The sequence below is a fragment of the Fusarium redolens genome, assembly GCF_020744475.1.
Source record: "Fusarium redolens strain MPI-CAGE-AT-0023 chromosome Unknown BKA55scaffold_7, whole genome shotgun sequence".
In the NCBI taxonomy this organism is placed as follows: Eukaryota; Fungi; Ascomycota; class Sordariomycetes; order Hypocreales; family Nectriaceae; genus Fusarium; species Fusarium redolens.
Genome location: NW_025763670.1, coordinates 1,976,374 through 2,001,557, shown reverse-complemented (window position 1 = coordinate 2,001,557; position 25,184 = coordinate 1,976,374). Strand labels below are relative to the sequence as shown.

The window sequence follows — 25,184 nt, the reverse complement described above, 5'->3', positions numbered from 1 at the left end:
TGTGAGTGGGGCATCGAGCCGAGCGTCAAGTTTGAACTGTTGAAGAACAAGAGAAGCTATCCATGCCAAGTCGCATGATATTAGTGGCATGAGCCAAGTGAACTAGTTCGTCCCGATATGTCGGATGCCCTATGCGAAGCTAAATGGTAGTTGGAGTTGCGGAAAGGTTGACGAGCGACGATTGGTGGTAACTCATTGACGAGGTTCCGTGCTCTTCCAACAAGCAAGCCGTTGGGAGCCGAACATGTCTCAAATAACTCAGACAATGGCAAAGCATGAGTTGAAAACGGCATGCATTACGGCCCGGATATCCATTCGTGCCTTGGCGGCATCTTGTCGAGCCTGAACTTCTTCTAGCACTTGCGCCGTGATGCGCGCGTTGCCAGCAACCTTTTCCATCCTGAGGATTTGAGTCTTTATCCACGCTTTTTCGTTAGCATCTTGCTCTTCAACTCCCAGCATCAGCAGCGGCCATAGCATATTGACGGGCAGCGTATCCTCAGGGTCCAAGTCCGCCACAATTTGTCTAGCGAGATTTCGGATCTGGTCCAACGCCTCAGACGCCTCCTTCGTTAGGGGGAGGTTCTTGTACGCAACACGGTGGAGGTGGACTTTGCTGGCGTAATAGTTCGATAGGTACGTTCGAAATGCTCGCGTGATGACAAAAGCTAGGTGCTTCGAGACGTGAGGCTCCTTTAGCTTGCCCGCCACAGCAAAGTCCATCAATGGTGGGCGATGTTCGTATAGAGTTCGCAAATCCGCCGCTATGACCGTACCGATGTTCATGACTTCGATTTCGTCTTCGACTGTCCCTCGAGAACGATGCCAGGGGTCTATCTTGGATATCCTTCCCATGAAGCTTTGGACCTTTTGGTAGAAAACAACACCGGGCTGATATAAAACTTGAAACAATACATCCTCGATGTCATCAGTGGGATCTTTCGAAACTTCTTCAGGCTCGCCATCGAAACTCGCGGGTGATGCTTCAACCAGAAGAACTTCGTCGTCCTTGGTGAGAAAAAGACCAGAGCCACCAGCCGTTACCGCCCGACCATCGAGAAGTCGAATCCAAAGAAGTAACTGTTTCTCGACCGCTGTCAGGCCGTGCTTGTTACTGCTCTGGAAGAGCGTATATGCTCGCTTGAGATTAGAGTGCGCAGCATCAAGACGACTCTCCAAGATATCAATATAGCTGAGAAAGAACAATGCTGCAAGAAGGTATTCGCGTGCAGGACTATGCTCCGACATTGGTGTGCCGTCATGGCTCGCGACTTCGGTAACACCGCGCTGATAGTGATCCTCATCGCTCATAGTCCAATTTCCATCGCGTCGAGAAAGAAGTAAATTCGAAAAGGCCATGATAGCGTGTCGGACCATGGGAGAAACATTTGCCATTTCTACAACAGCTTGTCGCATAGACACCCACTTCTTCTGAGTCTCAACCTCAGCGATGATAGGGGGATTGACGGAGCTGGCGAAGAACTCCATCAACTTGGTACTTCCATCCGTAGTATCTTGGTCCCGACTACTGTTGCTTTGTGTCAGTGAGGGCGCTGGAAGTGGCGTTGCAAAAGCTGTCCTGTCTGGGAATGTGATTTGTGACTGAGCCGCCTTTCCATGTCAGCAACATCTATGTAGATAAAGTCAATAGTTTCATCTTACCAACATATTTGTCTCCATCCCCTGATTCTGCTGTGTCTCTGGTGAAGCGTGTTGCCAAAAGTCACCGTAGTCCCACATGAAGCTTGCATAATCGAAGACTTCATCAACTGCGTTTCCTGGTTGGAATACTGAACTCCCTGGTGATGTGTCGAAATTTGGTGATAGGTGCTGCTCGATAGATTGATCAGGTACTTCGGTAGAAGGCGCTTGTCTCCTTTGAACTCCTGATCGTTGCTGAGGCCGCCATTTGCACTCCATATTTAGCCTCTCGCAATGAGAGCATCGTGGTCTTTGTTCGTCACATTTGACTTTTCTCCTCCTTCAGATCCATTAGATGCCGAATCAGGTGATGTTACTTTTATACATACTTGCATGTTAAGCATCCCTCGCGTGAGCGGATCTGTCGTCGTGCCGAGGTCGCAGGTCTGGTATTTGATGAGCTGTGGTTTTGAGGAGATACACCGCTTGGAAGGCGAGGAATGAGAGGTCTTCCACTGTTCATGTCCATTATGAAGTCTCGCCGCTGAAGTCATAAACGGTCAATGATGTTATAACAGCTGACCAGGTCAAATAAGGTTGATGTATAATGCAAGATGAGGAATCTAAATCCGTCACCTGACGCGGAAGAGGTCCGTCTGCATTTCCATTTGCGGGGCGCATTCTCGAAGATCAGGAACCCGTGTCTGGGGTGACAAAAATAAGGGCTCTTCAAGTACCTCTACATCGAGATGAAGAGCTATTCAATGTGCTTGCATTGCAAGAATGGAATAGAAACAGATTATGAAGAAATGACATCTTGTCAATGACCTTTCTGCACATTTTCTAGCCCATGACACCCTATTTTGTACTGAGTGACAAATTTGATGACAGTGGACCTGCTAAGTCATTCTGACACCCTTGGCGAGCCAGGCCCAAGCTGTCGGGACAGACTATAAACTTCATATCTTCGGGTCCAGAAACGGGTTGGCTATGGAAAAGGGTTCCATTTACATGAAGCATTTCTTCTGGAAGAGTTAGTTTTACCAGTATTATTTTCACGAAGCCTCTAGTGGTAAACTAATTAACCATTAGTTTGTGACCGCCACAGAATGCCTTACATAGAGCAGCTTGACTTACACCGAGTTTAACGAAACCCAATAACAGCCTTCGCGACTCGTTCTTTCTGTCGCACAAATACAACGACGGTGAGTTTAAGAACCTGCACATGATTCGCCGCACTCTATATCTCAATGTGTATCCCTCTGACGTCAGGCTCCATGTGGAAGGTTAAAAATCACTTGACTTTTGTTTCGCTATACCTTCATCTTCTTAACCCAAGCACCTATTTTATTCTCAGTTACCAACACAACTCCCTATTTCCATCAACACTACCCTAAAAAAGATTTCAACACCTCAAGCAGTTCATCATGCCTACTCAGGAAGTACTTAACCAGTGGGAAGCTTCGTCCCCAACTACTAAAAGCGAAGGCCCCCTTCAAGGCACATCAAACCGTTCGTCTCCTTCACGCATTATCTTCATCCCTCCAACTAACTTTGTCTGATAAAGCCCCCCAATCCTTGGTTACTAAACACGAGTGCTTTGCTGCGCGACCCAACGCGGAAGTATGCCCGACTTATAATGATGGACGTCTTGCGCTAAATCAGGTACGATAGCTCAAAGGCTTGGGGACCAAAAGACTAAAATATTTCAATAGGATCGCGTTCGCAATAGTGGTGCCCGTACGCCCGGCTCTGTCCACGCCGACATCGTCGCACAGATAGAAGCGAAGCGAGAGCGAAAGGCTTCGGAGGAGGCAGAGAAGGACAAGAAAGATGAGGTCGAGAAGAAATCAACATGAAAACACCACTGTAATGCTTATTTCTCAACGTCATGTTTGCTATCGAAAGGGACTGGGAAGCGTAGAGTCTGGAATTTTCTTGATGGCTGATCATGGGCTGCGAACGGGGTCTGACGTCCTGTTCGTAAAACGTTGCTCGGAATAGGCTTCTTTCGTCATTGTCAACTTGATCTATATCTCTGGTGGTGCCATCTGATCGCAGGCAGTCCTTTAACACGTGCGTGTAGACTGATCACATTGAAACCTGAGCAAGGCAGAAACAGAACCCTATGTGTCTGCCAGTAGCCCAACTTGGAAGCAGTGGAGGAATAATGTCTAAGAACATCGATGTATGGTTTCTATCATGTCTTTTGTACGTCTAAACATCTATTATTAAATCAACAAAAAAGTACCCTCGCTTTCCCCTTCTAATGACCCTGAGAAAGGTTCACAACAGCCCATTTTCCGTTCCACGCCCACTTTCGAGCACCAGAATCACCACCACCACCCTCAAGTTGCTTCAACTCCTCATCCTTACCCTCCGGAAGACCAACGACAACGTCAGCCTTGCAAGTTCGCAAAGACAAGACGTTCACACCTGACGAAGGACCCATAGGGCCGAGAGCCTCGACAAACGGTGTAGTAGCGGGCCAAGCAGCCTGTCACAAGTCAGTATTGCGTTTCAAATAAGATGGGAGATTACTTACATCAGCGACGAGCTTGCGGTAGTTCAGGTCACCCTTGAAGATGACGAGCTCGGCTTCCTTGAGCTCCTCGTGCAACTCAGGGTTCTCAGCTGGCAATCGCCAGAAGCTACCACCATAAGTCCAGTATCGGTTAGGGCGGAGCATAAGCTGTCCCTCAGCGTGGAACGTAGCCCACTCCTGGAACAGGAACTTGAGGTCCTTCTCGCCCTCCTCAGATAGAGGTTCAGGCTTCTTGCCCTGGAGTTCCTCATCCTCTGATGGTGTATCGTAAAGAGCGCGAGGGTTGGCAACGGCGTTCAACAAGCCGCTGAAGTCGCTGGGCACAACGTCGGAGACGAACCAAGGGATAGACTTGGGTCGTAGGACGACTTGTGTAGCGAGACCAGCTGAGAGAAGGTACCCGGCCAGAATCATATCGACGTACAGCTCAAACCCAGCATTGTCGAGAACAATATCGACGCGTCGCTCTTTCTTGCCCTCAGCCTGCGCCTTCTTAAGAATATCAAATGCCTTAGGAAGGTCGTTAACCAGGATGTTCTTCTCAGCCGCCTTACGAGCCTCAGAACCCTGGAGTTTCTGAATATCCTCATAGGTCAGGTTTGTAAGCAACGACAAGTCTGTAGCATTTCCCCAAAGGCAAATCTCAAACATCTCCTGGAACAGAGTCTTCTCGGCGTTGGGATCGTGGGTTGCGTCCTTATCAGCGCGGAGCTGCTCGACTAATTGTCTATAGTTGCTAGCGAGCTCGAGAACGGCGGGTCTTGATGATCGGAATGTGTCCATCTTCTGTCGGGCGAAAAGATCGTAGGACCTCCAGTGTTCGGTCATGCGGAACATGGCCGCGATACGTCTGCAAGTTGTGAGCGGCGCTTGCAAAAAGTTTTTGTCGCATGGACTTACCTGTAAAGGTAACATTCGGAGAAGAGCCATGGTACATCGTACCAGTGAGCATCGGGGCCAAGAGCCTCAAGCTCCTTGTTATATGTCTCGATCTCTTCAGTGAATCCATCATCGGGGAGGGGGCTACACAGTCAGCCGTGGCGTTCTTCTATTAGCGACAAAAGTATATCGTACCTGATCTTTCGGTCGTGCTCAACCTCGTACTTGAGATTGGCGAGTTGCTCGATAACCTTCTTGCCCTCCGCTAGTTTCTCGGGATCGCTGGTCTTGGTAACGGCGCGGTATACATCGTCAATTCCTTGGGTCTAGTTGAGAGTTAGAGATTGCATCGTACGCGATACATGTAGAGATCTAACCAGAATGACCGGCCATCGCCTCTTGACGGATTCACTCGCGAACGAAGTAGGATCGCTCGTCTTGTATTGGGCTGTCGGCAGAGTCAGTCGCGTTCGAAGGTAGAGTCGAGAAGTACATACGGGTCTTGGTGTCGTGCTCCATTATTGCGCTCGCACAAATAATCGGCAACAAAGAAGAGAGACTGATGGGAACTTTTCTGCTGATCGGTCTTAAAGATCTTCAGGGAGCAATTATTTAAAAGTATCATGGAAGCGGAGGGGTACGCGGGGCACTTTTTGGTGGGGTTCAACATGAACGGTCTCGAATCTGACGTCAGGAACAATTTTGAATGCCGAGCTTGTCGGAAAACACCATGAGAGGCTAGACCTGACTACTGAAGCTTGGAGGATCTGTCTAATTGCCTGATTAGGAAATAAAATCATGAATAATTAGCTGAAGATATTTTGAGATGACTGATATATATGATTGCTCAGGTCAGTTACAAATGATAATTCATTCTGTCATGATAAGGACGGCCTGCCGATCTAGCCAGTCCATCTATCTCTATAAGCCCACCTAAGGTTGGTAGTGTAAGTGACCTGAGACTCGATACCTTATCCACGAGTATGATTCAAACCCGCATGTATTTCCCTCCTGCAATTTGTCTCTCTGACTCGCTCTCAGCTAGCCTGAACAACGGTTGCAGCCAGGTGGGTTGAAACACTTGATCTCCCTTCTTCACCTGGATGGCCTCACTTCAACTCTTCTCTGGCATATGTCTCTGTGAAATACGATGATCGTTCTCAATGTCCTGAGTATGTACCCTCTCTATATCTTTTCCGCACTTCAGCTGTAATGCCAATCTGCATATCATCAGCTGCATGTTTCTGTTTACCCAAGATCCGCACTACTCAACCGGCACCTTCATCCCGACTACCCTGCCCGCATCTCAATTAAGAAGAAACATACCAGGTAGTAACAGTTCATCCGACCTGAAAAACGCATTGAATCAACTGTTTCAACAAGGTTGTTTAAGTTTACATCATGTTTGGTCCGCTTATGAAAGGGTCATGGAAACGTTTCGCTAATCCTCAACCGAGTAAGGAAATGCTAGCTACACCTCCGATTGGCCCGCAAGTTGCACCATGATCCAATCCTCAACCTCACTTTGAAAGAGCACCATTCAATTCATCGAACGACTTCAAATACGCGACCGAGAGGAAGGTAGTACTCGGCTTCTTCCTCGGTGGATCACCAACGTCCAAGCAGGAAAAGAAGTGCATTCTTCCATCTGGGGGAAACGGGAGTTGATCGTGAGCCGCGCCAATTACTACGAGTTTGGCATCGTGTGATTTGTTGATCAATTCCGATCTGAGACTTTCCCCGGACTTGTTTTGTGGAGGTATCGACTTATACGAGTTTAACCAGCGGTTGTCATATTAGCCGGCAGCTCAAGCATTATGAAGTGCCGTAACGGAATTAGACGATCATGTTCAAGGGTCAAAGGTATATAAGAAACATGTTTTCAACTTCTTTTGAGTTGACATCTTGCACATACTCAGCAGCAGCTCTGGTGTCTTTACAATGTTCTTCAATACTCAGTCTCTTGGGGTCGTGGCTCTCGCCGGATTAGCTACGGCTGTTCCTTCACGAAACCATCTTCAAACTCGTGAAGTTGGTAAGCTTCCTGCTCTTGGCTGGAACGGCTGGGTGAGCTCCTCTCAAGTATATCATACCATGTGTTTGTCACTGACGATACTACCAGAACCAAGGACAATGTAACGCAGCTAGCGAGAAAGTTGCCCTCGCTACAGCAAAGACCTTCATCAACCTTGGTCTCAAGGACGCCGGATATCAATACGTCAACATTGATGACTGCTGGTCTACAAAGCAGCGTGATTCAAAGGGCAATCTTGTCCCTGATCCTGCAAAGTGGCCAAGAGGTATCAAGCCAGTCGCCGATGAGATTCACGCAATGGGTCTCAAGTTCGGTCTTTATGGTGACGGTGGAGCAAAGACTTGCGCGGGTTACCCTGGAAGTCAAGGCCACGAGAAGCAAGATGCCGATCTTCTTGCCAGCTGGGGCGTGGACTACTGGAAGTATGACAACTGTTACACACCCTGCAACACAGGCAACGGCGCCGATATCCAGACATGTCCCAACAACCAAGCCCCTAACTCAAGACCTCGATATGAGAAGATGAGAGATCTCCTTCGCGCTACAGGAAGGGACATCCTCTATTCTCTTTGCAACTGGGGTTATGATGAGGTTTGGACTTGGGGTGCTCAGGTCGGACATATGTGGCGAATGAGCCAGGACAACTGGGGTAAATGGGCGGATGTTGTTCGTATTGCTAACCAAGCGGCACCTATTCTGAAGTACACCGTACCAGGCCACTACAATGATCTCGATATGATGGTGAGTCTTGATCCTACCATCGGCCGTTAGTAAGGATAGAGCTGACCAAAGACTAGATCCTTGCCAACGGTGCTCTGACTCCCGCTGAGGAGCGAACTCACTTCGCTATCTGGTGTATCACCAAGTCTCCTATCATTCTAGGAACAGACATGACCAAGCTTAACAGCGACGAGGTCAAGTTGATCACAAACAAGGTAACTTCAACCACATCCCCATTCACTCTTAACACATACTAACATGGTCCAGGGCCTTCTCGCCGTCAACCAAGACTCGCTCTCAAAGCCTGCTGTGCCTTTCACCCCTCCCAATACTCCCGCCAAGGGAAGCAGCGAGATCTACCCTTACTGGTCCGGCCCTATCTCAACCGGAACAGTTGTCGCCATCGTCGCCAGCAAGGGCAACTTGAACACTCAACTGAACCTCAAGGATGTTCCTGGACTCAAGGATATTGAATACTCATGGACTGAGCTTTTGACTGGTGCTAAAGGAAAGGGCAAGACTGTCTCAGCTAACTTGCAGACACATGATGTTGCGGTCTTCCGCATCGATCACAACTAAAACTAAGGATTGGAGATTTTGAAAGAGTATATATTTTGAGAGTGTATCTACGATTCTGTGTACAAAGATTATTGAAGGATGCTGTCACACACAACTGTTGAGTGGGTGCACAGTTAGTATATAGCATGAAATTTGGTCAACTCAAATCTCCTCAGATAAGTTCCCTTGTCTTCCTTTAACAGTCAATATTTGCATACTACAGACATTGGGCGACCTGGCCGCCATGCCTCAATTAGATACGTAATATCAGCAGATCTGGTTTACACCTTTTCCCACTGCCTAGGACCAAACAACATGGACAACTCAGAACCTCTTCAACATGAGAGTTTTTATATCAAGAGATTAGGCGAAATTTGACAGCAGCCATGATATACCATGTCGAAGAACACAACAACCCTAACATCATTTTAAAGAAGAAAAAAAAAAAAAAAGATCATATATCTGCTGTTTTGAACTTGAAGAAATGATACAGTAAGTTTTCATGGGTGGATTTTGTCTCAAGGACGCAGGCAATGAAGTTACCCTGCACCGTAACTTTTTTCTTACTATGGCCATTGAAGTGTTCCAACTGTGATGCTTTGCTCTTTTAGAACTTGGCGCATAGCTATCCTGTAACCATCTCGTTATTAGGCCCCTAGGATAATACATCCGTTATAGTTGGCGGTTGGCCCCTGTTGAGAAGGTCTATTTCCAGGACCAGCAGTAGGTGGACTCCTCTTGAGTAGAGAACTTCAGCTTGAGTGTCGTCTCAATGCTAAAGATGGACGTTCGGAAACAACTGGACAATGTATTTCATAAACATTTCTTAGCAATAATATACATCTTCAACCCCAAAGTCGAAGTCTTCAACTGGTCTTGGGTGTATCAGCCTCTCCCTCCTTCTCCTTCTTCTCCTGCTCCGACTCAGGTCTCTTTGTCAAAATCTCGTCGATAACCCCCAGTTCTAAAGCCTCTTCCGGAGACAAGTATTTATCGCGTTCCATTAGATCATTAATCTCCTCAAGAGAATACTTTTCATGGCCCTTTGCCTTGTTGAGATGATACTGCATGATTCTGTTCGACTGTTCCCGTGTCTTCTGGATTTGATTTGCGTAAATCATGATGTCAGATGCCTGACCTCGAGTGCCACCGAGCGGTTGATGGATCATAATTGAGCTGTGAGGGAGAGAGAATCGTTTGCCAGCTTCACCTCCTGCGAGGAGGATGGCAGCCATCGACGCAGCACCGCCAACACACACTGTTGATACTGGTGACTTAATGTATGTCATGGTATCATAGATCGCCATTCCTACGCTTGTTGTAAGCATCGACCGCGGAAAGGTTACGGAGCGAATCTACCTGAGGTGACGGAACCACCAGGAGAGTTGATGTACATCGTGATCGGCTTATCGGGGGTATCGGACTCGAGCCAAAGAAGCTGTGACACGATCGAAGCAGACATGTAGTCATTAACTTCACCATTTAGTACGACGATGCGTTCCTAGAACTGTTAGCAACGATAGCTTGATGGCTAGAGCTTGTCCTCACCTGTAGTAGCTTAGAAAAGATATCCCCTATAACCCATCAGCTTTTTGAACCAGTTGCGACACCAATTCGAACGAACATGTTTTTCTTCCGGCAGCCTAGACTTGTTAGCTGCGCGCAAACACCAGATTGGACTCAGGTAGCTTACCGACGACTCCTCGATGTAGGGCATGGGAATGTTGGCCATTGGTGACATTGGCGAGTTTCCAGAAGAGCTGGAGAAGCCAAAAGCTCTCACATGTTGTTGCGACACGCCGCGCAACACGCGCAACGTCCTTGGCCGTAGAAACATGATCGCGATTGTATGTGAACGGTGATGTAAGTTTACGGGCCGGGGCCGGGCGGAAATGGTGGGGGGAAGCTTGACGAAGCTGGGGCCCTTATCGATAACGATCCGACCCCGGGAGAAATTTAGCTGTTCAACCTTGAACGCTTTGCGACAAACAAGCATCACAAGTCGACGATGAGTTGGTTATAACACCACGAGACACCATGAAGAGATACACAAAGGCCTGCTCTGGCCATATTCAAAATTCTCGATTGACGATCAATGGCCAAAAACGATGGGTATCATACGACAAATCCGAATTGAGTCGAAAGGCCCTCTTGAACCAAATCGAATCGGAGCTTGATCGACTGGCAAGTGGCAAACGGGCGAGAATCCATCCCGAAGACAAGACTGTAGACACAGATGCTGGAAGGTTACCGATATCTCCGGTGATGGACTACAAGTTCATGCAGGCGAGGCGGCGTACGAAAAAAGCGATGCCCACGGCCATATCAGGACAATTCCGGAAGAAGTTATCAAATAATCCATACGCGGAAGCATTGATGGGTCCGCTAAGGTGGTGCAAGAATACGAACGCTTGCCTCCCTAGACACTTCTTGCAGGACTTCGAATTGGTCGAGCACCCAGATCCCGAGCAGGCGAACCAATGGTGGGCGCCAGGTCCATTTTCTTTCCTAAGGGTCAAGCCGACAAGAGAGGAGCGAGAGGTGGAGATGGAGTCAAAGGACTTGAAATCAATAAAGAAAGGAATTGAACGGGTACGAAGGCAGATCGGACTTGTACAAAACGAGATTGCGAAAATGGCTACAGAAGCCAAATCAACGAGAGCCGACATATCAGCAGAGGCCGAAACAACATCAGTCGAAGAAGCATCGGAAGTCTCAAATAGTGCGGCAGACCCAGAACTTGTCGTTGAGGATATGGAAACGAACGAAGGACTCATAGAACGACGAGCGCGCGTTGTCGCTTACACTCTCGCACGCAAAGATGTCATCGATATGATCGGGAGAAACAAGTCCTATCAAGCAAAGATGGGTGCCCACCGCAGCGGCATGGCGGTTCTTCAATATGGTAGCGGCCAAAAGGTTTTCCGATCAGACATGGGCGATATACTTGTTGGGATGTTGCGACGTGTGACTGTTGATACACTCATCACACGCTCCTGCAGGGAAGGTCTATGGGCACCATACAAATTCTTAAAGCCAGTTTCAAGCTGGGAAGAAGCGAAGAAAGTTCCAGGAGGTGGAGCAATCCTTTATATACCAAAGGAGGACATGGAGGACATGAACAGTTATGCGACTCTTGATATAGAAGATGCTTCTTATGCCAGTAAGATGGCGGTTCATGATCTGCGATATATACTGGGCGAGGAAGAGGTTGAGAGGTTGAAAGAGAAGTCAGAGGTATTCCGAGACCATGAAATCTTGGTGTTGAAGAACTTTAGAAGTGGAAGCATGAGAGCTTTGCATATGCTGCTCTGGAGGCTACAAGGATACTTGGCGTTGCCGCAAGTTGAACCCATTGAGCCAAGGCAATACTAAGAGATGTAAAATAGAAATGAGATACCATGAATATGAACAATATGATGAACCCTATTGTTTGTCGTGTGCGATATGATGCTTGTCCGGCCGGCCTCCAATCACGGCCCGGCCCCGCAATTGCCGATGGCGCCAGGTGTCACCGCCGCCGATAGACTCCGAAGGTCATAGATCCCATACGAGTTAGACTCGGTAGCACAACGCTATGATTATTTGTTCGGTACCCGTGTATCGGACCTGTTAGATATCCGTTTGTTCTTTGCGTTTATTTTTGAAGAATGCTCTTTTGTTCTCATTTGAGCGAATTATTGTTCAGCATTTAAGAGTTTGCAGGATTCAATCTCAGCATACTACCTACCTTACCTACCTAGATAGGGATCACGGATAGGCGAGGTTCTTACTCTCACTCACCAAACACAACTCAAGAACCAAGCACGGCAAAAATTGCAACTCAGAGGATCAAATCAGCATTGGACATCGGCCATGGACACAAACCCTGAAATAGTCCAGCCTGCGGACTGGCAGACCGGCGAAGCTGTCCCAGTCTTTCTCATCCACGACGGTGGCGGCACCACATTCTCATACCACTGCTTAGAGCCCCTTCGCCGTCCAGTCTACGGCATCTACAACCCGAAATTTCATAGCGGCGAGCCTTTCGACGGTGGTCTCAGCGACATGGCCCGCCTTTACACCGGCTGGATCAAAGAGAACGTCGAAAAGCCCGACTTTCCCAAACGTCGCAACGCAGCTGGGAAGATCCGACTTCTTCTCGGTGGATGGAGCATGGGCGGCCACTTGAGTCTCGAAATCGCAAAGCAACTTGAAGATTCCAACATCCACGTCATCGGAATTCTCATGGTCGACACAATTTATCCCCATAAGTTCTCTAGCGAAAAGCGCAAGATGCCTGGTGAAGACACCAAGGAGGGAAAGAACAAGAACCAGATTCTCGCGGATCTAGCTATGGCCGATGCACGCCGTATGATTCAAGCTTGGACACCTCCGGTCTGGGAAGAAGGACGTCGGCCCCGGGTTAGTCTCCTCCGGGCCAAGAAGGCCGTGCCCACGGAGAACGGGACTGATATTGTGGACTTGAGCCGTGAGGAGCGGAATTTGGGATGGGATATGTACGACAAGAACTTTTTTGCTGATGTGGTTGATATTGAGGGACATCACTATGAGGTTTTCAAGTTTGAGTTCATTGAGGATATTTCGAAGAAGATCAAGAAGGCACTGGATGATTTGGAGTGGGTTGCCTTGGACGGTTGAATGCTTGTTCAATGAGACGAGAAGCTCAACATCTCGGCATTGGACTTTGAAGACTTAGACGAAGACATGGTAAGTTATAGTGATGGATTTGACGTGGGGCTATACTGATTGTTGATAGAATATGAATGATACTTGATAGAAATAGAGACGCGTACAAAGTCATAGAAATTATGAAGATACATGCCGAATATTGAACACTTTGATGATGTAGCAGGGGTCTGCATGGTCCGCCGGTGTCGCTCTCAAAGGGTGACAAGGGTGACAGTCACATCTATTCTCTACTCAACTTGTCCAAGTTGAATATAAGACAGAAACAGCATACAAATGCAATCACAGAGACTCATATGAATACGTCCGGAACTTCGGCATCATGGACGATCTTACATTGCATTCGTAGCTTCAATCAGACGACTTCAGTGGATAACTCTATTCAAAGTGGGCTCCAACGCTTAAGCCTCCTCCGGACTTGAAGCACTTCCCCCGAGGAACCCTCTCCATGAGGTCACCCAACCAATCAAAACACTCCAATTGTCATGCGGGGAGCATTTCACACCCTGGGGACGTTTCCCTCCCCCTCTCTCCCAGTCACAGGGAAGATCACAGGGAACCTAAAGCTGTGGGAAATTTTGGGAAACAAAAACGCAGCCGACATCGCAGCCAAAAAAGTCCACAAACTCATCCCACCGCTTTTACTCGGGTGACGGACTCTCTTCTCACGCATTTGAGTTTGTGGTTGAAGCTTCAATTGACGTTTTTCCTTTCTCTTTCCCAAGTGAAAAAGACCACAAGTCGTCATTATGCTTTCTAGGTCGTTGTTGAGGTCTAGAGCTGTGGGAGCTCTCCCCCTCTCTGCGAGGAGCAATGGGTACGTTATTCCATCTTGAACGATCAATTGAAGCTCAATCGGCTTCTGAATACTGACTTCTCTAAAGCCGCTTCTTTTCCGCCTCTGCCCTCCGCGCCGATGACAAGCTCAACAAGATCTCCGCCAACATCACCCAGCCCAAGGCCCAGGGCGCATCCCAGGCTATGCTCTACGCCACTGGTCTTTCAGAGGATGACATGAACAAGGCTCAGGTTGGTATCTCGTCCGTTTGGTACGAGGGCAACCCGTGTAACATGCACCTCATGGACCTCTCCGCCGTCGTCAAGGAGTCCGTCGCCAAGGCTGGCCTTATTCCCTACCGATTCAACACCATTGGTGTCTCTGATGGTATTTCCATGGGTACCACCGGTATGCGATACTCGCTCCAGAGTCGAGAAATTATCGCCGATAGTATTGAGACCGTCATGAATGGCCAGTGGTATGATGGAAACATCAGCTTGCCTGGTTGCGACAAGAACATGCCCGGTGTTGCCATTGCAATGGGCCGTGTCAACCGTCCCAGCATCATGGTCTATGGTGGTACCATTCGTCCCGGCTGCACCAAGCAGGGCGAGTCTATCGATATCGTCTCCGCTTTCCAGGCCTACGGTCAATACATCACTGGCGAGATCACCGAGGAGCAGCGATTCGACATCATCCGAAACGCCTGCCCTGGTGGTGGTGCTTGTGGTGGCATGTACACTGCCAACACCATGGCCACCGCCCTTGAGACTCTGGGTCTCACTCTTCCTGGTAGCAGCAGCAGCCCTGCTGAGGATCCTAGCAAGAAGGCTGAGTGCGAGAGTGTTGGACCTGCTATTCGCAATATTCTCAAGGAGGACATTCGACCTCGCGACATCATGACTCGCCAGGCCTTTGAGAACGCCATGATCGTCACAACCATCCTCGGTGGTAGCACTAACGCTGTCCTGCATCTTATCGCCATTGCCGACTCTGTCGGTATCAAGCTCGACATTGAGGACTTCCAGAGGGTCTCCGACCGCACTCCCTTCCTTGCCGACCTGAAGCCCTCCGGAAAGTGGGTCATGGCCGACATGCACAAGATTGGTGGTACTCCCGCTCTTCTCAAGTTCCTGCTCAAGGAGGGCATCATCGATGGCTCTGGTATTACCGTTACTGGTAAGACCATGAAGGAGAACGTCGAGAACATGCCTGGCTTCCCTGAAGACCAGACCATCATCCGACCCCTGAGCAACCCCATCAAGCCTACAGGCCACATCCAGATCCTCCGCGGTTCTCTGGCCCCTGGTGGCTGTGTCGGTAAGATCACCGGTAAGGAGGGTCTCCGTTTTGAGGGCAAGGCTCGCGTCTACGACTCTGAGCCCGATTTCATTACCAGTCTCGAGGCTGGCGAGATCAAGAAGGGTGAGAAGACCGTTGTCATCATCCGATATGACGGTCCCAAGGGTGGTCCCGGTATGCCTGAAATGCTGAAGCCTTCTTCCGCCATCATGGGCGCCGGTCTCGGAAAGGACGTTGCTCTTCTCACTGACGGTCGCTTCTCCGGTGGTTCTCACGGTTTCATCATTGGTCACATCGTCCCTGAGGCTATGGAGGGTGGTCCCATCGCTCTCGTCGAGGACGGTGACACCATTGTCATCGACGCTGAAACCCGCGCTATCGACCTTGTTGTCCCTGAGGAGGAGGTTGCCCGACGTCGCGAGGCCTGGAAGGCTCCCGCTCCTCGATACACCAAGGGTACGCTGAGCAAGTACGCCCAGCTTGTGAGGAACGCCAGTGAGGGCTGTGTCACCGACAGCGGTCTCAAGAACTAAAAAAAGGCTCAAGAAAGCCAAAAAGAATTGTCAAATGTAACGATGTAATTCCTGTTTTAATGGGGTGGGAAAAGGCGAATTTAGATTTTTCTGGGTCAGAACTTATATCCCAATGTTTTTTTTTTTTCGTTCTTAATGCCTTCAAAGTGCCTCCTCGCTAATACGTGAAAATGCTCTGGGCTTAACAAGTCTACCTAACAAGCTATACCGTAGAATGCGTATCTCGAAACAACCAGAAAAAGACCAACCACAAGAATGAAACGCAAATCCACGAATGCTTGTGGGTATTAGGCTGACTGAACAGAATAACCTCCAATAGCTCCTTGCAATGCAAATCCCAAACACAGCCTCACTTCCTTGGAAGTGATTTCATCATAGATCATACCAAAATCCTAAAATCTTTGAAACCCTCGATAAGTTTTATTTCTTTCCGTTCAAGGCATCTACAAAAGCTGCCTTATCCTTCATTGTAAGTCCAACACGCTTGACGCGGCTAAGTCTAGCGAGCGCCTCGCCTACTCGATCAAGGACACGCTGCTCGTCTGGGGAAACACTGGGACTAGCATCACCACGGTGGCGTAGCTCGGACGAGGAAGATGTTACACCGTTGGTCTTTGCAGCAGATGTGTTGATTTGGCCTTCAGCAATGCGTACACGGATGCACGTCGTGGGTCGGGAGAGAAGATCCCACAAGAAGCGGAACCACTTTCCGGGCACAGGTGTCGTAATGTCAGAGGGCGTGTATCGAATGCTAACAGGGAAGATATGGACGTCGGCTGGAGTCTGAAGAATGCTCGGGCTGAAAGGCAGAATAGCCTTGCCATTGGTGGTACCACATTCGGGAAAAACGACGATAACCTGTCCCGGGTTGCTGTCCAGAAGGTCCTTTATCTCGACGAGTTTCGCATTTTTAGGGGGGCCGGTCTGTACAGGCGAGAGAGCTGCCAGAACAGCACCCAGCAAGCTCACACGCTGCACCTTGCGAGTATCAGGGTACGAGATCGTAAAGATCGGGTCGAAAATAGCGGCGAGGTAGATCGCATCGATAGGGCTCGAGAAGTTGGCAGCGATAACTGAGCCAGGGTGCGGGAAACGCTCGCGAGGCTGGTCGGCTAGGGTGCCACGTTTGACACCGTCGAGCTGAAGGTCAACCCACCATATTCCCGGTATGGCCATCAACCCCCATAGTGCAACCTTTCGAAAGATAACCGGCAGCGGGAGGAAGTGGAAGAAGAGAAAATAGCCGAGGAAGTAGGCGATGAAGAATGGGAGGCGGAAGAGGAAAAGAGCGGCGTGGGTGAATGTCGCGAGAGCTGATGCGGGAGTCGAAACGGGAAGAAACGGCGCAATGCCCGTTGCTAAGACTTATTAGCATGCGAATATTATAAAGCCGTGGAAAACTTTACCTCTATCGCGAAATTGGCTGTATTTTTCCATATTGTTGGTGATCGTGTGTAAGACAAGACAAAGAGGACAAGCGGAGGGGTAAAGCTATCGAGACATGGAAGAGCTTGGGAGCTATCTCTTTATGTTGCTAGCGACGTGTGATGAAGGCGATTCGGGCGATTGTGACGAGGGCTAACGAGACGGCGTTGCGAGGTCAGGTTCTGCGACAGCGCATCTATTGAACGTCATGTCATGGATCGAGGATGACATGTGAATGTGAATGTTAATATGTGGCCCCCACGTTAGGTTGGCTTGTCTCACGAAACGTTGTGCGCTGAGTCAGCGAGATGGCGACATTTTTAGGCTAGATCCTCTTGTTACACAGCCCGATGCGCCTGTGAGAAAGATTTTAATTTGTTCATCTGTCTAACCGTCTTGCAATTTGATACCTCAGTGAGTTGTCATGTCAATTTTCTCACAGAAATGGGTGGGTGGGAAGATAAATTACTGGTAACAGAAGAAGCTTGAGTTTATGGTGGAGTGATGACTTGGCAGCATCCTCCAAAGCTCTGACGAGCTACCGTAGACTCGGAGCCCGATATTTTTGAGCCATCTGACATGTCTTCTATGATATAGAAGCGATATTTGCTAATTGTATCGACCCAATTTTAAAACTTCCTCGTGAATTGCAATCGTGATCGACCTATTTGTACCGGGCATTTTTGACAGCAGCTCTATTTGAGTCTATTTCCCTACCTATACAGATGGTTTAGGCTGTTACCACAAGCTTGAGTATTATCTTAAGAATTAGAGCTCGGAGGGCTAACACTTCGCTGAACTTGTCTCAATGTGGAGGTATCCTTATTTCTCTTGAAGTCTGAGCCTCTGAGGTCAAGGTTGGTTTCGGAGGCAGCAAGCATATGCATGCATCCTTATCTGAGAAGAAACTCATTGGCTAATGAACATTAACTCAAGCTATGGTGCGCAGCGTTGAAGACGTTTTTGGCATTATCTGCAGCATGTTTCTGGGATCAGAAAATCATGAACACTACGATAGAAAGGAAAGGCAGCCTCACAAGAGCATTAATAACTTATCAACAATATTCAATTAAAAAGGCAGCATTTTGTGAAGTATACTTGAGTATCCTACAACTGATGTTAACCCGACTCATTGGCTGGTGGGGCATCTCCAAATGCGACTCGGACTCATTGCCCCAGCAACGTGTTTACATAAACAAGTCAACGCTTCGAATCGCCAATCTCCAACCGAGCTATCCCGCATCAGGCTCTTCACGAAACCAACCATAATATCACGTAGCTCCCCATGAGCTAAAGGCCAAGCGTGTACCGATACCATCTTGCTTTCTACGCTACTCTTTTTTATCCTTCGCATATTTGCAACGCCTCCTGCTACCGCCGTTCATACGGGTGCTTCACTGCTCCTTGTTTTCTATATCCTGGTCCCTGTGTTTGGGCGCATTGTTTTCACCATGGAGGAGAATCCGGTACGTTGTTTACTTAGTGCCGTCATGTTTCAGAAGCTGATGATTCTTGGGTGTAGACATTTAGGAGCTCCAAGATTAGTCGACTACCGGCGCCGTCGATGTCGATGTCAATAGGGGCTGGGGCTGGACTCACAGAATGGAGCGAGTCGCAACATAATGCTCGCATTGCGTCGACGGCAAGTTCGTTGTCGGCCTTGAAGAATCTGAAGCGCGAGATTCCTCAACCAGGTACGCAGAACGAAGTGTCTATGGTGGTTCTCTCTGACATGAAGCAGCATCGCAATCTGACCCGAAGCGCAAACCTCTTTCTGATCGCGCCCTCGAATATCCTTCAAAGCCAACACCACATGTTCCTGCCGCCGCTGCTGTTCGATCGAATATAAGGCCTCAGAGTCTGGCTGGAATGTCCTCAGGGGTGAGTCAAGACCCTTCCAAGTTCACGCTGGCCGAGAGCTTTCTTCTGCTGCTAGATCGTTATGATCGCATAACAGCTGCTAATTCTCTCCAGCTCAAGCAACCCAACGCCACCCACTCACGATATGGCGCATCCTCAAACGTCTTTAGCAAGAACCAGGCCGCTCGAAATGGTATTTCAGCAGCCACGTCACGAATAAATGGAGTAAACGGAGTCAATGGGGTCAACGGACGTCCTGGCCATGCCCGATCGAAGAGTCAAGCACCTCGTCCGCGTACGGCCCATGCTCTCCGCGAAGAAGACCGATACGAAGCTCCAACCAACAATGGTACGACGGCACTTTCGCAAGATACTTCTCAACCTATCACCACGCTTCCCTACAACAAAATCAGAATCTCACAGTCTTTCGCAACATTGCCAACGATCAGAGATAGTTCTCTGACTTCAAAATTCCTTGAATTGAGTCTTGAAGACAAAATCCCTCCTGGAAGTCAAGCGATTTCTCGACCCCTAACACGACAGTCTTCACAATCTTCAACCGCCTCACATGCTTCTAATATTCCATGCAAGCGCCGTGGTAGAGATGATCAGAATATGACAGCTTCAACCTCCCGACAGACTTCGTCAGAGCGGCCTTAGGCAGTCCCTCTGAAGCCACCGACGAGCGAGAGAGTCAAGAGGAAGCTCCATGAGTTCGAAGAGTCTCTGTCTTTGTCACCAGTCAAACAATTCACATCCCCCGTCAAGCATTCCTCTCCTAGCAAGTCTTTTTTGAACAAAGATTCTAATCTGACATCATATGTAGCCTGGGACGTCGATGGCCGAGTAGTTGATATGGAGTCTCAATTCAAAGAGCTCAAGGAGATGGTAAACACCACCCTGAGCGAACGAAAGGGACAAGACGATGCTCTTGAACTTGCCAAGAAGCGAGGTAGGTATTATCATGGAATGGGATACTCAGCTACTAATCAACTCTACAGTGCAAGAGTTGGAGGGTGACAGGGAGAAACTTGACCTAAGGAACGATGCACTCAAGTCCGATCTCGACGCAGCGAGAGAGGAAGGACGTCAAATTCGACATGAGATGGAGAAACAGAAGTGGGAATACCAACGACAAGTGGATGACCTGGAACGAAAGCACCGAGAAAAGATCGACGATATGTCAAGACAGCACCGAACAGCAGTTGATGAGCTTCGAAGGGAACTGGATCGACTGAAAGAGCAAGAGGCGAAAGACCACGAGCAAAAGATCGAGAGTCTGACTAGACTGTACCACCAAGAGCTGGCTGAAGAGCGACAGAAGAAGGACCGCGAAATCCAGGAACTACGACTTCGAATGGGCAACGAGCACCAAGACATGGGAATGGCCATCCAGAAGAAGGACCGAGAACTTCAAGAAGTCAACTCCCAAGTCGAAGGCCTCCGAGGAGACCTCGAGCGAGAACGCACTTTGAAGAACAGCCTGCAGACCAACATCGCGGAACTTTCAGCTGCCAACACAACACTAGAAGCCAAGATTAACTCACTACGATCACACGTCGAATTCCTGGAATCTGACAGCAAGGCGCAATCCGACTCATTTGCCAGCATGGAGGCACGTCTCCAAGAAGCTCTGCGCATTGCTGAAGAGGCCCAGCACAAACTCATCAAGGAGGAGACGGAACGCCGAGTACTTTTCAACAAATACCAAGAGCTCAAGGGCAACATTCGAGTCATGTGTCGAGTGCGACCTGCACTCGGCAATGGTGAGGGTGAGGAAGCCAAGATGTCGTTCCCCGATGACAAGACATCTGCTGAGATTGTCCTGGCTGGCCCTGAGGAGAAGAGCAGTTTGGGACAGATCACACGAAAGAATTATCCTTTCGAGTTTGATCGCGTTTTCGTTCCTGGCACTCAGAACCAGGAGATCTTTGGCGAGATCTCTCAGCTTGTCCAGAGTGCCCTTGACGGATACAACGTTTGTATCTTCTGCTACGGTCAAACCGGATCTGGAAAGACGCATACCATGTCGTCAAACGATGGCATGATCCCTCGTGCTACTCATATGATCTACGACACCATCACCAAGCTCAAGGAGAAGTCTTGGGAGTACACAATGGAGGGTTCATTCGTCGAAGTGTACAATGAGGAGCTCAACGACCTGTTGACGCCAAATGAGCGATCAGCGAAAAGGCTCGAGATTCGACATGACGAAGCTCGCAAGCAGACAACCATCACAAACTGCAAGTCAGTCCGCCTCGACAGCCCATCAAGTGTGGAGACTATGCTTGAAGAAGCACAGAATAACCGATCAGTGGCTGCAACCAAGGCCAACGAGCGGTCATCTCGTTCTCACAGTATCTTCATCCTGAAGCTCATCGGAGAGAACTCGGCTACAGGAGAGCGCTGCGAGGGTACGCTCAACTTGGTCGATTTGGCGGGTTCCGAGCGTCTCAAGCATTCACAGGCTGAGGGCGACCGAATGAAGGAGACACAAAACATCAACAAGAGTCTCAGCTGTCTCGGTGATGTTATTGAGGCCCTTGGTCGGGGTTCAGGCCATATTCCATACCGCAACTCCAAGTTGACACACTTGCTGCAGTACAGTTTGGGCGGCAACAGCAAGACTCTGATGTTTGTCATGGTGTCGCCTCTTGAGCAGCATCTGAAGGAAACTCTGACGAGTCTTCGATTTGCAACAAAGGTATGTCTAGTATTTCGAGGTTTCATAATGGCAAAACTAACAGAATTAGGTGCACAACACTCATATTGGTACAGCCAAGGCTACCAAGAAGGTTCGCGATTCTACATAAGCAGGGCCATTGTATAAACCGTCGACTACGGACAAGACGGCAAAGGAGGTCGGATGTCAATAATGGAGTTGTGTTGTTTTGTTGCTTTTGAGTTGGGTCATCAGGATAGCGTCTGGAACAGAGCATCCAGAGCGGGAGTTGGGGTGCATATATGATTGAGTGCTGTCGCCTTACCTACCTTGGTACATGGCCAGCTTATGATGTGTTTGTCAGGCGAGCAGGCTATTGATTGATTTCTGGACATGGGATTGGCAGTGGAAGCTGGTTGAGCTAGCTGTGTGCATACGTGGAGATTGTATATATCAATACAGATATGGCTACGACATGGATTCATGATGATTACTAACGAAAAGGCTGATCAGTGTTGTTGGTGATGATTTCTTGGTGTTGTTTCAGAGGGCGTTTGTTTGCGTAGCCAACCGTTAACCGCCGACAGATTAGCCAATCAGACGCTACGACTTTTGTACCGTAAACCACAGACAGTTTGAGTTGAGCTCTGTTCCCTTTGATCTTGCACTTTCACATTCATTCATGATCTCATTTCTTTATTCACCACGACATATTATTTATAGAGCTAACCAATAGCTCTTAGTTCTACCTCCTACCTGAGACGCATGCATTGAGTCGGTTGTGGAATCCACGGGCTAGTGTCCTTTCATTGTGACATTCGGCTTCACGGGACGGGGGAGAGAGCAGCCCTCCACGGCTGTGTATATGAGATAAAGGGATTGTGTAGAAGCTGCGTGAACAATCGAAAGCTCCAATTGTGCGCTTCTGCGTTCATCTACGCTTTACGTTCACTCACGTGGCATCTCGAACGCATCTACTTCTCTCCCACAAATCAGCATCACCTCTTCAACAAGCTTATCCGACATGTCCAAAACACCAACAGGTCTAAATGACTCAATCTGGGCCATAAACGGCCGGTCTCGTCTCGCAAAGTCACTTCCTTCAACACGCGCGTCTTCACAGCCTTTAGCACGCGCATCTTCGCAACCTTCACAGCCCCCACCATCTTCAGCCCCTCCTAGAAACCCAGTTTCAATATCAACATCAACAACGCGCTTGAACCCAACACAAGCCTTCCACCGCTTCGAACAAGCTTGTCAGCGTCTACGGTGGAAGTATATCGACTTACAGACTTCGTACCACCGCGCGCTGAACCCAGAAGAATTTGGGTTCTTGGTCACAGACGCAGAGCGGAATTTTAAAGTTGACTTCCATGAGTTTTACGCATGGATCGAACAAGCTCTTGTTCTTCTCCTGATGGTTTTCGGCATATCCGTCTCGCGCGGCAATTCGTTCAAGACGGGAAATCACACATACCACGAGAATGTGCTCATGGAGTTAGAAATGCCAGATTGTCCGGTCCACGAAGCGCTAGGGACAGGGGAGGTTAATCAAGCGCTTCGTAAAGCAAAAGAGCTTCGGAATCGCTGGAAGGATGTTGCTGATGGCAAGGAGACGCCGCCGTTGAAGATGTATGATTTGACGTGGCTTGTGGGACAGATCCTGGGAGGGTTGGAGGTTGGGTATGGGATTGCGGCGGGGAGAGTGCAGGAGGCGATGCAGAGGCAGTGGGATGATGGGGATGAACATATGGGGATGGGGGAAACTCAAGGGGATGATGAGTGGGAGTGGATGGTTGAACCGATGGATTGGGAGGTTGCGTAGGGGTAATGGAAGTGCTTTGGATGTTGAATTGGATGAGTTGGAGTGAATATGCATGGCGTAAGATAGACACTCATCGTCTGTAGACATATCGAGTAGTTGTAATGGATCATAGAGGAGTCTATCACTCATATATCATCATGTCAAAGGCCTCATACAAGAGCAGACATCTTTCCCCGTCAAGGAACACGTGTGAAACCACCCCGTTGAATTTTCTATCAATTATCTACCCCCATCGAATGCCAATACCTCGATCAATATCCCATACAAATAAAGACCCAACCAAATAAGTAGAAAGACATCAAGTCATTCAAAAGAAAGAAAAAGAAGTAGCATAGCATGCCATTACATCTCCTCACCATTAGAAACCCCATCGCTTACGAACATAAGCTGGCTCACGGTACGAAGGAGGCTCGTAAGCAGGTGGCTCATACTTGGGTTGCTTGACACCAGTAGTGGTAGAAGACTCCTCAGTGGCCTTGCTTGTTGTAAGGAGAGTAGTGAAGCCAGTTGCTGCGTCGGCGGTTGAGGCGAAAGAAGCGGTTGGCCAGCCATCGTTGGAGCTGGGGTTTCCGAAGTCATAGCCTTGAGGACCGGTTGACTCTACAAAAGGGATGGGTGTTTCAATGGGTTGAGAGAGGGTGGTAAGCTCAGAGTCCGTTTGAGAAGCAGTGGACTCGATGGGGATGAACTCAGTAGGAAGAGTAGTCTGGACTCCAAGGGCAGTCTCGCTCGTGCTCTCAAGATATTCTGAAGTCGAAACTCCAGCTTGGCCCGCTGATGTCTCAGCACCAGGAGCTGTAGTCTGCTCAATCACATCGGAGGTGACAGAGGTATAACCAGTTGCCAAGGAAGAAGCCGAGGTGAAAGATCCAGCCAAGGCGGAAGAGTCAACGCTTTGATCGGCAGTGCTGTGGATGATGGTGGTGTTGTCGTAAATGTGTGTATGTTTGGTTGACATGCATGACGTAGTGGTGGAGAGCTCAGCTTCAGTGGTGATGGTAGATACTCCAGCGGCTGTGGACTCGGCAGTAGGAATAGTAGCCTCGGAGCTCACGTCCTCAGTGGAAGCAGGACTCTGTCTAGTTTCAGTGCTAGCACCGCCACCTTGAGAGGATGTGTTGGTGACCTCAGTGTTCTCCTCAGATGTGGAGGCCTCAGCGGAGGCCGTGTAAACAGTTGAGATACTTTCGGTGAGGGTGATCTGACTGGTGATAACTGACTTGAGGGTGGTTGTAGAGACTCCTTCAGGAATAGTAGAAACGCCAGTGCCTTCGGAGAGGGTAGAGCTGCCTTGCTGTGAGACATAAGTCTCAGTGCTCAAACCCTGAGTGGGAGTTGATTCGGTTCCAAGAGGGAAAGACTCAGAAGGTTGTTCAGTCGAGCCCCCAGAGAGTGTTGTAGACTCTTCTCCCTGTGGGAACTGAGTAGTGCCAGGTGCAAGAGCAGAAGAGTCAACACTGGGAGCAAAAGTAGGCATGGTCTCAAGGTTGGTAACGATCTCAGACGTCACCTCCAGAGTGGTAGTGCTAGTTGAGTATCTATACAGAGTAGACTCCAGCTCAGATGAAGTCCCTCCAGCAAGCACACTCGAACCAACGGAGACACCAGGCTGAGAGACGACACTGGAAGTCTCAGGGATAGAAGTGTATGAGACAGAAGTGTTGGCAAAGATGGTAGTAGAAGGGATAGAAACAGTAGGTAGAGAAATGACGTTGGTGAAAGTCTCAGACTC

General features: G+C 48.9%; 11 protein-coding genes across 11 annotated transcripts; 7 read left to right on the top strand and 4 right to left on the bottom strand.

Moving 5' to 3' along the window:
* Window positions 1-258: 258 nt before the first annotated feature.
* On the bottom strand, window positions 259-1,920 carry BKA55DRAFT_538997 (fungal-specific transcription factor domain-containing protein; the record flags this gene model as incomplete). The annotated part of the gene is made up of 2 exons (XM_046190085.1): window positions 259-1,611; window positions 1,663-1,920. 2 exons carry the CDS (start codon window positions 1,918-1,920, stop codon window positions 259-261), a joined length of 1,611 nt encoding a protein of 536 aa, XP_046050401.1.
* A 731-nt stretch (window positions 1,921-2,651) lies between these two features.
* On the top strand, window positions 2,652-3,762 carry BKA55DRAFT_737883 (uncharacterized protein). Its single transcript, XM_046201376.1, has 5 exons — window positions 2,652-2,674; window positions 2,734-2,846; window positions 2,928-3,153; window positions 3,209-3,306; window positions 3,357-3,762. The coding sequence occupies exons 3-5, from the start codon at window positions 3,069-3,071 to the stop codon at window positions 3,498-3,500; spliced, it is 327 nt and encodes a 108-aa protein (XP_046050400.1). The 5' UTR covers window positions 2,652-2,674; window positions 2,734-2,846; window positions 2,928-3,068; the 3' UTR covers window positions 3,501-3,762.
* A 52-nt stretch (window positions 3,763-3,814) lies between these two features.
* Window positions 3,815-5,760, bottom strand: BKA55DRAFT_663485 (uncharacterized protein). Its single transcript, XM_046197660.1, has 6 exons — window positions 5,563-5,760; window positions 5,443-5,513; window positions 5,261-5,391; window positions 5,087-5,209; window positions 4,187-5,036; window positions 3,815-4,138 (listed from the first exon to the last, which is right to left on the bottom strand). The coding sequence occupies exons 1-6, from the start codon at window positions 5,582-5,584 to the stop codon at window positions 3,908-3,910; spliced, it is 1,428 nt and encodes a 475-aa protein (XP_046050399.1). The 5' UTR covers window positions 5,585-5,760; the 3' UTR covers window positions 3,815-3,907.
* A 1,246-nt stretch (window positions 5,761-7,006) lies between these two features.
* Window positions 7,007-8,399, top strand: BKA55DRAFT_593754 (alpha-D-galactopyranosidase; the record flags this gene model as incomplete). The annotated part of the gene is made up of 4 exons (XM_046195593.1): window positions 7,007-7,132; window positions 7,188-7,841; window positions 7,898-8,035; window positions 8,088-8,399. 4 exons carry the CDS (start codon window positions 7,007-7,009, stop codon window positions 8,397-8,399), a joined length of 1,230 nt encoding a protein of 409 aa, XP_046050398.1.
* Window positions 8,400-9,166: 767 nt separating this feature from the next.
* BKA55DRAFT_567090 (Clp protease-domain-containing protein) lies at window positions 9,167-10,246 on the bottom strand. The gene is made up of 5 exons (XM_046192699.1): window positions 10,072-10,246; window positions 10,003-10,021; window positions 9,927-9,952; window positions 9,738-9,879; window positions 9,167-9,687 (listed from the first exon to the last, which is right to left on the bottom strand). Exons 1-5 carry the CDS (start codon window positions 10,213-10,215, stop codon window positions 9,245-9,247), a joined length of 774 nt encoding a protein of 257 aa, XP_046050397.1. The 5' UTR covers window positions 10,216-10,246; the 3' UTR covers window positions 9,167-9,244.
* Window positions 10,247-10,295: 49 nt separating this feature from the next.
* On the top strand, window positions 10,296-11,803 carry BKA55DRAFT_567086 (uncharacterized protein). The gene has a single exon (XM_046192698.1). It carries the CDS (start codon window positions 10,416-10,418, stop codon window positions 11,751-11,753), a length of 1,338 nt encoding a protein of 445 aa, XP_046050396.1. The 5' UTR covers window positions 10,296-10,415; the 3' UTR covers window positions 11,754-11,803.
* Window positions 11,804-12,233: 430 nt separating this feature from the next.
* Window positions 12,234-13,019, top strand: BKA55DRAFT_538991 (Alpha/Beta hydrolase protein; the record flags this gene model as incomplete). The annotated part of the gene is made up of 1 exon (XM_046190084.1): window positions 12,234-13,019. One exon carries the CDS (start codon window positions 12,234-12,236, stop codon window positions 13,017-13,019), a length of 786 nt encoding a protein of 261 aa, XP_046050395.1.
* A 584-nt stretch (window positions 13,020-13,603) lies between these two features.
* Window positions 13,604-15,787, top strand: BKA55DRAFT_567083 (dihydroxy-acid/6-phosphogluconate dehydratase). The gene is made up of 2 exons (XM_046192697.1): window positions 13,604-13,884; window positions 13,952-15,787. The coding sequence occupies exons 1-2, from the start codon at window positions 13,817-13,819 to the stop codon at window positions 15,678-15,680; spliced, it is 1,797 nt and encodes a 598-aa protein (XP_046050394.1). The 5' UTR covers window positions 13,604-13,816; the 3' UTR covers window positions 15,681-15,787.
* A 313-nt stretch (window positions 15,788-16,100) lies between these two features.
* BKA55DRAFT_509461 (uncharacterized protein) lies at window positions 16,101-17,117 on the bottom strand (the record flags this gene model as incomplete). Its single annotated transcript, XM_046187525.1, has 2 exons — window positions 16,101-17,038; window positions 17,087-17,117. The coding sequence occupies 2 exons, from the start codon at window positions 17,115-17,117 to the stop codon at window positions 16,101-16,103; spliced, it is 969 nt and encodes a 322-aa protein (XP_046050393.1).
* A 1,194-nt stretch (window positions 17,118-18,311) lies between these two features.
* On the top strand, window positions 18,312-19,760 carry BKA55DRAFT_354308 (uncharacterized protein). Its single transcript, XM_046185816.1, has 4 exons — window positions 18,312-18,571; window positions 18,628-18,799; window positions 18,847-18,986; window positions 19,080-19,760. The coding sequence occupies exons 1-4, from the start codon at window positions 18,557-18,559 to the stop codon at window positions 19,623-19,625; spliced, it is 873 nt and encodes a 290-aa protein (XP_046050392.1). The 5' UTR covers window positions 18,312-18,556; the 3' UTR covers window positions 19,626-19,760.
* A 2,521-nt stretch (window positions 19,761-22,281) lies between these two features.
* BKA55DRAFT_567079 (uncharacterized protein) lies at window positions 22,282-23,598 on the top strand. The gene has a single exon (XM_046192696.1). It carries the CDS (start codon window positions 22,652-22,654, stop codon window positions 23,450-23,452), a length of 801 nt encoding a protein of 266 aa, XP_046050391.1. The 5' UTR covers window positions 22,282-22,651; the 3' UTR covers window positions 23,453-23,598.
* Window positions 23,599-25,184: the final 1,586 nt, after the last annotated feature.

Coding starts and splice junctions, on each gene's coding strand:
- BKA55DRAFT_737883 (XM_046201376.1), top strand. CDS start 3,069: ATGCCTACTCAGGAAGTACTTAACCAGTGGGAAGCTTCGTCCCCAACT. Junction 3,154..3,208: donor CCTTCAAGGCACATCAAACC/GTTCGTCTCCTT, acceptor TGTCTGATAAAG/CCCCCCAATCCTTGGTTACT. Junction 3,307..3,356: donor GACGTCTTGCGCTAAATCAG/GTACGATAGCTC, acceptor ATATTTCAATAG/GATCGCGTTCGCAATAGTGG.
- BKA55DRAFT_663485 (XM_046197660.1), bottom strand. CDS start 5,584: ATGGAGCACGACACCAAGACCC. Junction 5,210..5,260: donor GAGCACGACCGAAAGATCAG/GTACGATATACT, acceptor CTGACTGTGTAG/CCCCCTCCCCGATGATGGAT. Junction 4,139..4,186: donor ACCGCAAGCTCGTCGCTGAT/GTAAGTAATCTC, acceptor GACTTGTGACAG/GCTGCTTGGCCCGCTACTAC.
- BKA55DRAFT_567090 (XM_046192699.1), bottom strand. CDS start 10,215: ATGTTTCTACGGCCAAGGACGTTGCGCGTGTTGCGCGGCGTGTCGCAA. Junction 9,880..9,926: donor TCTTTTCTAAGCTACTACAG/GTGAGGACAAGC, acceptor TAACAGTTCTAG/GAACGCATCGTCGTACTAAA. Junction 9,688..9,737: donor TGGTGGTTCCGTCACCTCAG/GTAGATTCGCTC, acceptor CAACAAGCGTAG/GAATGGCGATCTATGATACC.
- BKA55DRAFT_567086 (XM_046192698.1), top strand. CDS start 10,416: ATGAAGAGATACACAAAGGCCTGCTCTGGCCATATTCAAAATTCTCGA.
- BKA55DRAFT_567083 (XM_046192697.1), top strand. CDS start 13,817: ATGCTTTCTAGGTCGTTGTTGAGGTCTAGAGCTGTGGGAGCTCTCCCC. Junction 13,885..13,951: donor CTCTCTGCGAGGAGCAATGG/GTACGTTATTCC, acceptor ACTTCTCTAAAG/CCGCTTCTTTTCCGCCTCTG.
- BKA55DRAFT_354308 (XM_046185816.1), top strand. Junction 18,800..18,846: donor GCGCGAGATTCCTCAACCAG/GTACGCAGAACG, acceptor GACATGAAGCAG/CATCGCAATCTGACCCGAAG. Junction 18,987..19,079: donor TGGCTGGAATGTCCTCAGGG/GTGAGTCAAGAC, acceptor AATTCTCTCCAG/CTCAAGCAACCCAACGCCAC.
- BKA55DRAFT_567079 (XM_046192696.1), top strand. CDS start 22,652: ATGTCCAAAACACCAACAGGTCTAAATGACTCAATCTGGGCCATAAAC.